Source organism: Hemicordylus capensis, chromosome 6 (genome assembly GCF_027244095.1).
Source record: "Hemicordylus capensis ecotype Gifberg chromosome 6, rHemCap1.1.pri, whole genome shotgun sequence".
Taxonomy (NCBI): domain Eukaryota; kingdom Metazoa; phylum Chordata; class Lepidosauria; order Squamata; family Cordylidae; genus Hemicordylus; species Hemicordylus capensis.
In genome coordinates, this window is record NC_069662.1 from 23,219,633 (window position 1) to 23,228,041 (window position 8,409).

Below are 8,409 nucleotides of genomic sequence, written 5' to 3' on the forward strand. Positions count from 1 at the left end.
ATGTTTAAATATTGACTTATTTTCCTTACTTGACAATTAAATATTTGGGAAGTTTAAAAAAAAATCTAAGGGCATATTTCAGCCAAAATTAGGCATTTGGAGAGCTCATGGGGAGAACTAAGCATGTAACTTCCGTTGAAATCAATGGGACCTAAATGTGCTTAACTTGGATCGTGCCCTAGTTGTTATCTAGTATGAAAAGAATGCTAACTTGCTATATGTAAGCCTTTACCTCTCTTCTTCAAAAACTGCTAAATCCATTTTTAACACATATATTTGTAAAAAAATTAAATTATGAGACTATGCATTTAAATGTTTGAAAATAAATTTGGATCAGGAGATTCAGTCGTCCCTCAAAATTTATTTCAGCTCTAGAAAAGTTTTTTTTTAACCAATTATTTTATTCAAAACTACAAAAATGCTGCAGGACATAATGAGTACTACCATTTCCCCCACCCCTGGCAAGAGTTCTGTCCTTCTAACAGCTGCACAACAGTCAGAAATTCAGCAGCCTTGCAACTAATACACGGCTGCATCAGTTGAATCACTGCCTGCAGCACAGCTGTTAAAGGCACAGGAATCCTGCCAGGGGGGAAATTGCGTAATTGCATTTCTAAACACACTGGATCATTTAAATACCACATCTCAGAAGAATCCTTTATATTCGAAGTGCTGTCCTGACAACCTATTCCTACCCCCAGGCTCCTTTATGGAGTGGAGTGGGGAACACACTTCCTCTATTCTCCCATCCCCATGGCCTCAACCACATTAAACTCCTCCTCCCCTCCTAGTGCTGGGATCCAGCTCTGCGATTTAATTTCGTTTTGGCTCTGGCTGTTTTTTCCACAAGCCGAAAAACTGGAAAAATATAGAGGAGAATAGAAGGCAGGCCCAACTGGAGTTGGCGGGAGTGAAGATGGGAGAATGGCTTGGGGTGTGTGAGAAGGAAACAGGCTCCTCTCTGCCTCTCCTAACCTGGCTTCGCTGCCATGGGTTTCCATCCAAGAGAGAGAAGAATGGGGGGAAAGACGAAAAGCGGGCAAAAACTGCCAGATTATGGCCATCTCTTTCCTTTCCATGGAGGAGGGGCAATTTACAGGGCTGCCATCCCAAAATAGCTCAGCCTCCCTAAAGAGGCCCAGCACACATTCGGGCTTCCTCAGATTAAGAAAGTTTCTGAATCTGAACCCCCAAATCACCAAATTGGTAAAATGCAATCTGGGACTCCTAAAATCCATGGCATTTATTCCCTGCTCCATTCTTACTAAAATAAGTCACAGCTGACTTGCTCCTTTGGTCTTGACAAGCCAGAGGCACAGATATGAAGACGATGAATATTTATATACCGCTGTTCAACAAAAGTTCCCAAAGCGGTTTACATAGATATCAATCAATCAATAAAAATGGCTCCCTGACCCTAGAGGGATCGCAATCTAAAAGAAAAAGAAAAAAACACAACATAATATAGACACCAGGTCATGACTGCCTTTAGACAGAAGTCCCCAAAATTGTTCCATTAACTGTCTTCTAGACACCCCCTAGCTCCCTGGACAACTTCAGCCCCCATGCAGATATTGGACTGCAACTCCTATTGCACCCGACTACTGGCCATTGTGTCTAGAGATTATGCAAGTTGTAGTCCAAAAGCAGCTGGAGGGCTGATGTTGTGCAGCTCTGCCCTAGATCTTGAAACTCCTGCCTCAGCCAGACTCTCCATAATAACACCCATCTAGCCTTCCCAATGTTATTGTGCTCCAAGCAAAAACTGCAGATAAACTTTAAAGTGGGGTTCTGAACTTTGAGACTCCAGATGTAGTTGGACTACAACTCCCATCATGCCCAGCCACAATGGCTTTGGCTGGGGGTGATGGGAGTTGTAGTCCAGCAACAACTGGGGGCCCAAGGTTGAGAAACCATACTTTTAAACACAGGGTCAGCATTCCTCAAATTACAGAGCTCTTCCAAACACCACAAAACGTTGAAAGGAAAGCTGTCCTCAGAATGGCACATTTGTCCAAAAGATTCCAGAGTCCATTTCAGCCCCATTCTGTATCTTACAAAGTCCTTTGGATAAATGTAATCCTCTCTTATTTCCCCCACAATAACCAGAGGCCCCAGTACACCATGACCCACCCACCCCAAATATCCCCAATATCCAACACATGGCTTTCAACTTCTTGTATGTGCCTAGTTCAACAGCCATCACATGGCCACCAAATCTACAGGCCACAAAGCCCATAGCTTCACAAGACCTATGCACAGACACCCCAGTGCCAGCCATGTTCCCCAAACTTTATAGACTTTCCTCCAAACATCCACATTGCACACTACAGTTTCGCTGCCCTACACCCAGTTTGCAGCTGCAGAAACCTCCTGACCTTTCTGTCCCTCATTGTCCACAGCCCCTGTCCCGTCCCCTGAACTGACATCCTACAAAACAGGCCTATCGCGTGATTTCTGACAGAAGCCGGGACAATTCCTGGAGAGCGAGTATTGTGGGGGGGTGCAAGGCAGGTCCCCCCCCCGCCCCACATTGCATCCAACCTATGGCTTTCTCATATAGCTGGACACTCCCCAACCCTAAAGCATGCTCAGTGTCTCTGCATTTCCACACACTCCCCATCTGCCCCCCCCCCAAGACACCCCTCTCATCACTTGTGTTACCTCTGCACAAATGTCCATGGAGCAAGTCTGCTTCCTGCTGGGAATAAGGGAAACTTACCCTCTGGAGAGGCCCCCATCCTGCCTCTCCCTGTCCACCGTCTCTCTGTCCCAAAGCAACAGATGGTGGCCGCTCAGCAGCGAGCAGGATGGTGGAGGAGAGAGGAAAGAAAGTTGGGGCAGTTGCCAGGGAGGACTTAGCTGTGCCGCTTTCCCCTGCTGCTGTCTCTCTCACATTCCCTCGCTTACTAGTTCTCCATCCGTGCCTGCCACACTCACTAATTCATAGCACCTCCCTCTCTAGCTCATACTTGGTCTCATCCACCTAACCTACTGTTTTATTCACCATCTCTGAACACTCTTCCCACTAGTACCTAACCTAATCTCTATTCTTCTTCCTTTGTTTTGATCACAACACAAAACCTCCCCCCCACCGCCACCCCATTTCGTGGTCTAATTATATGGGCTATCTGCTTAACTTCTTCCCCTTGTCCATCATTCACTTCCTTCCTCTCCTTAGACCAAATGTTTCTTCTCTCCCTCTCTCTCCCTCCCTCTCTCTCTCAAAGTCTCTTTAGCCAGTTGGATTGACTACTGAGTTGCTGCCATCTGTGGCATGAAAAGAGAGAGCATATATATCCACATATGGAATATTTTGAGAAAACATACTGTTTGTCTCAGTACAGGAACACAATTATTTTTCTGCCCCAGCTCTACGTGTAAGTAAGTACAGCTGTGTACAGTGGGACTTACTGCCAGCTAAGTACAACAAAAGGCCTCGTGGCACTTTAATGACTAACAGATGTATTGTGGCTTATGCCGCAATAAGTCTGTTAGTCTCGAGGAATTTTGCTGGTTTTGTTGCACATGGCTACCGTGCTGGAGTTTGTCCCAAGTAAATACGTAAGACCATCAAAAAGGTAGGTAGATTTTTGGTAGGTACTTGGTAGATTTTTCGACTTCCTTCACTAGTGCACGGCACCTTTTCACTGCTCCAGTTTAAAAATATGGTTAAAACAATAGTATAATACATATCGACACTGACTTGATGCCACTTAATCAGTCAATCAATAATACATATCAATTCCTCATCCAAGCAAGGTTTTACTCCTACTCTACTTTCTCCCTACATCTACTGTACTCCATCTGTATCTCCCATGTATCTGTCGTTTCTCTGTGGTTTTCAAAACAAAGTTTCATTTCTACCCCACCCCCAGAATAATATGCATTTTGGGTGCAAAAATTCATGCGCATAGTGCTTCTGAGGTGCAGCACACTGGCTTCCCATCTTTATCTCATGCATCTTAAGATAAATACTGTGAGGTGGGTCAAAACAGTTCCTCTGACACTGAGAGCTAGTGGCTTGTCCAGTGAATTGACACCTGAGGAGGGATCAGAACCCAGCCCTCTATTCCCTAGATCACACCAGCTTCCTATCACAATGCACTCTTCATATTTGTAACACATAACATATTTGTTGCAATCGCATCAAACTTATTACTCTTACACTCATTCATTCTTTCCAGATTCCCTCCACCTTTCTTTTGTTGCAGCTTTCCCTAAGTTCTCTGTTGATCCATACTGCTGCTTACACTTTCCCTCCTTCTCCACTTGTCCATTTTAAGTTAATTCTTTCTCCTCACTTCCCACACCAGTCGCATACATCAGTTTAACTCACCCTTTCCCCCTTTCTCCTTCTCTCCTGCTTTTTCTTTCATGCTGCTGCCTCCAGTCCAGAAGAACCCACGTCTGGAAAAGAGACTGTTAGGCCTGGAAAATTCCTAGCTGGGGAATGTCATATGTCAGAGGAGAAGGGGGGGGGGGACTCCTGACCCACATGTTGGGGTTAACCCTTTGTTGCTAAGCCATTGGCTGCAGCTCAATCTCCCTGTCTCCCCAGCCGTGGGGACACTGCTGCGGGGAAGCTCACAGCACTGCCTTCCCCACACAGTGTCCCAGGCAGGCATAAAGTTGTTCCTACGTGCAGTCCTGGCACATTCCTGCCCCCTCCACACCCTGACAGCTGCCACAGCTGCACCCCTGGATCTTTTCCAAAACCTGGGGGAGCACAGCTTTTCTATTCCAAGATGACACGACATACATATGGGCTGCAGATTCCAAATATTTTACTAAAATCGGTGTTTTTCATCAACGGATCTTTGTTCAACAACTCTAGAAGTTAAACTCCTTAGTGATTTGTGCTACATCCCTGGGAATGAAAGGAATCTAAACTTCTACCCTAAAAGCCCAAAATACTGCAGTGGAAAAACCTACAAGTCTCACAACCAAAGAATTTGGTTGGTACAACGGGCATAAGTTAGGGCAGTCAGTACACTTGATATTTTTGTCATCTTTGCAGAATTTGGGTTACACTGTCTGGTCAGGAAGAGGGGGTTGTTGGAATTCAGAAATTGTTCTCTCCTGTGTGTGTGTGTGTGTGTGTTTTTTTTTTGCAACAGTTCAAGAAGGAAGACATGATTTTTGAAACAGCAAGAGCAGAGTAAAAAATATATAAAGATGACAGAACAGAAACTAGTTCTTATGTCTATGGATGTTCCGATGCCTAATTACTCAGGAAGTACTACCAATACCCCTTTCTTTCACAAAAACTAGCTTGCATATTTTGTGTTAGATTTGTATCCAGTGTCATAAGGACTAGGCACTTACTGTTTTTTTCTTTAAAAGTGAAGGCTTAGGTTCCCAAGATTCCAAGTTCCGTATTAAGGTGTTGCATTCTGTGTGTCGGCAAGATGATCACGCAGCAGAAGTCTAGCGTCCCTGTGCATTACCACCAGTGTCTCCTGCAGGTAAGTTTTTTGACTCTCTGCAGTGGCTGTACAACACATTCCTGCCATTGGCGATAATTACACTGGGTTATGCAGAAAGCTAAGGGGCAGCCCCATGTTGTCCCCAGAGAGAGGAACTAGGGTAAGGTAAGAAGAGCAGAATGCCACTTTGGCTTTCTTCAATCTGCTTTTTTCCCCTCAGGCCAAGCCTATAAATATCCCCCATCTGACTCCCACACCCCATCTCTTGGCTCAGCCTTTGGGGGCAGGAATTCACAAGCAGTCTATTTTGGGGGTGTATCTGGTTTCAGTAACTACTAGTACTGCCATTTTGAGGGCATGAAATACCCAGATGATAGGCGTCTTCAAAGAACAACAAGAAAGCTAGATCTTTATGGTTTGTAGGACAGGAAGGAGAGTGCACCAGAAATGCCCAGTAAATGGGCAATATAGACAGCAACAGGAGTTTTTCTAGGGCTCAGATATAGTAGAGGGAGAAGGAAGTCAGAGGTTTGTGGAAAACAGCATAGGTAGGGAAGCTTTTGTCTGAGATAAAATTGGGATCAGAAGTCTCTTAGTGATGGAAGTTCTGGAACCTAGATCCAAATGTCATCTTGTTGTGCCCCGCCCCGCCCCATGATATCCTGGCATTTTGTGATTGAGTGTGTTCTGGCTGGTACAGTAGTTGGCATTCAAGATGGAAACAGCAAGTTTCTCTCACCACCTGCCAAACATTTGCAGCCATAGTGTGAAGGAAGTCTCTGCCAGTTCAATGCAAATTTTATGGTCATAAATGCACTCTTTCCAACAGGACCAAGCAGAAGCAGTTTTGCTTTATTTTGTTTCCAGAAAGAGAAGATGATGTTAGTCCATATGAAATTGTCTTCAGGCTTCCCTGGCTGCTGTCACAAAATGTAGTACATCCAAAGGAAGTAAGAGCTTCAGCTTCCCAAGACAAAAAATTCATCTCCAAATATTTGTAGGGATGAACCTTACAAGAGATTATGGCTGTGTTCCCACAATCAACAAGCAAGATTAGTGAGCCCTGTGGAGCTAATTGTGAGAAATGAGAAGCCAGAAATTCAGTGCAAACCCACTCTGGTTAACCAGCATTTAACCAGGATAGATAACCAGGATTCAATTTTGCAGAGTTTTGCAGTTAGGAGAAGGCCAAGAACGGAGTTAAAGGGACAGCGAAAGACCCATTCTGGTCCAGTGGATAGAGAATGCTATTTGGTTTGGGTCTGAGTATCAGCCAGTATCATGGGCACTTTGAGTAGGTTGGGACAAATAATTATTTCTCAGCCCCAATTTCTAATCTGTAAAATGGGAATAATAGTGATCTACCTCAGCATCATGCTATTTTCTACACAGAAGTAAATCTGCTAATGGTGTAAACAAGAAGAAAAGAACTACACAGTTCTTGGGGAGAAAAGTTCATGGCAGACATTCTCAACCTTGGGTCGCCAGATGTTGCTGTACTACAACTCCCATCATCCCCAGCCACAATAGCTGGCCTATGGAACTTAATGGGAAATACTTCTGAGTAAACATGCGGCTGGAATATCCCCTGCTAACTGGGCAAAGAGGCACCTTTTAATGTGGTGATTCTCTTTATTTAGCAGGGGGAGAGTAACTGGCCCTATCCACTCCCAGCACAGTACCTCCAGTGACTGTTGCTTTTGTGTGTTTTTTTAGAATGTGAGCCCTTTGGGGACAGGGATCCATCTTATTTATTTATTATTTCTCTGTGTAAACCGCCCTGAGCCATTTTTGGAAGGGTGGTATAGAAATCAAATAATAATAATAATAATAATAATAATAATAATAATAATAATAAACACAAGGCTGAACTATAATCCAGGAAGGCAATGAACTTGTCAGATGATTTTAGGCAAACCACTCTATCTTGGCATCAGGAAATTTGCAATATGAGCACAACACTGCCACTGGGATGAGGGGCAGATGAGTAAGGCAGTCGCACGGGGGTGCAATGAATGACAATTTTAACAATTAAGAGTCATACTTTACAAACATATTTTTAATATCAGAAGATTCCTCTCTCCACAGCATATATTTTGTGATGCTTCAAGTCTCAGGCTTTACAATGAAGGCCCGAAGCCTTTCAGTGAGTACTGCCACACAGATATTTGGCAAATCTGTGGTGCAGGGGAGAACCATTACAAAACCTGAACCATTACAAAAGGTGGATGGACATAGCTACAGTGCAAAACAATAATCCCAGCCTCTTTTCAACAGTAATACATTAGCCCTACAGCCTGAAATGAACACACAATCACAGCTTCTCAAGAAACGTTCTACTTTATAAACATATTAATATCATAAAATTTCTTCCTCCGTTACATTTATAAACAAATATGTTGCTTATGGCAGGAAGAGATAGCAGGGCCCTGTTACCTATAGGGCTGGTTCACACAACCACCTGTAAATAAATCAGATGAGAACCAGAGATTCCCAGGGAATGCACACTCCTGGCAGGCATGGCCTGAGAACCTGCCCATGTTTCCACAGCAGTTCCAATCTGCCCAACTTCGGCCCGAGGTTATCTGCCTAGCTTCAAATGTCTGACTGCCAAGTTGGGCAGAGAATCAGAGGCAGAAGTGAAGAACTGGTTTTGAAAGGTAAAATGGCGTACTTTAATACTTTCATGGGGGTGTGATTGTCAGACTTTGCCTAGGGCATATAAATGCCTTGTCCTAGCTCCGTACTGGCCTATGTTGCAAGGTTGTCATAAGGATAATTGAAATGATTGTGTAAAGTGCTCTGAACATGGATGGTTTAAGAGCCCTGCTGGGTCAGACCAAAAGCTAGTGTCTTGAACCTACCACATGCTTCCAGAAAGTCCACAAGATATAAGGGGATAGCTATCCCCTGCTGTTGCTTCCTCCAGCAACTGGTCCTCAGAGGTATATTCCCTCTGAACATGGGAGGTTCCACATAA

At 44.1% G+C, this 8,409-nt stretch overlaps 1 protein-coding gene across 4 annotated transcripts in view; it reads right to left on the reverse strand.

The window, feature by feature from the left end:
• LOC128330682 (protein kinase C and casein kinase substrate in neurons protein 2-like) overlaps nt 1–8,409 on the reverse strand; it is a 38,898-nt gene that overhangs the window by 29,875 nt on the left and 614 nt on the right. Inside the window, exon 1 of one of the 4 annotated variants that reach the window (XM_053263879.1) lies at nt 5,329–5,626. The exons of 1 other annotated variant lie outside the window; for it this stretch is intronic. Coding sequence is in view for 2 of the 3 variants with exons in the window: in XM_053263876.1 (XP_053119851.1) it covers nt 4,340–4,379 (40 nt within the window). In the remaining variant the exon portion in view is untranslated. Of the gene's footprint in view, nt 1–2,722; nt 3,009–4,339; nt 4,604–5,328; nt 5,627–8,409 lie in introns of those variants that run through there. 2 more of the 4 variants (XM_053263876.1, XM_053263877.1) reach the window with 2 other exon arrangements.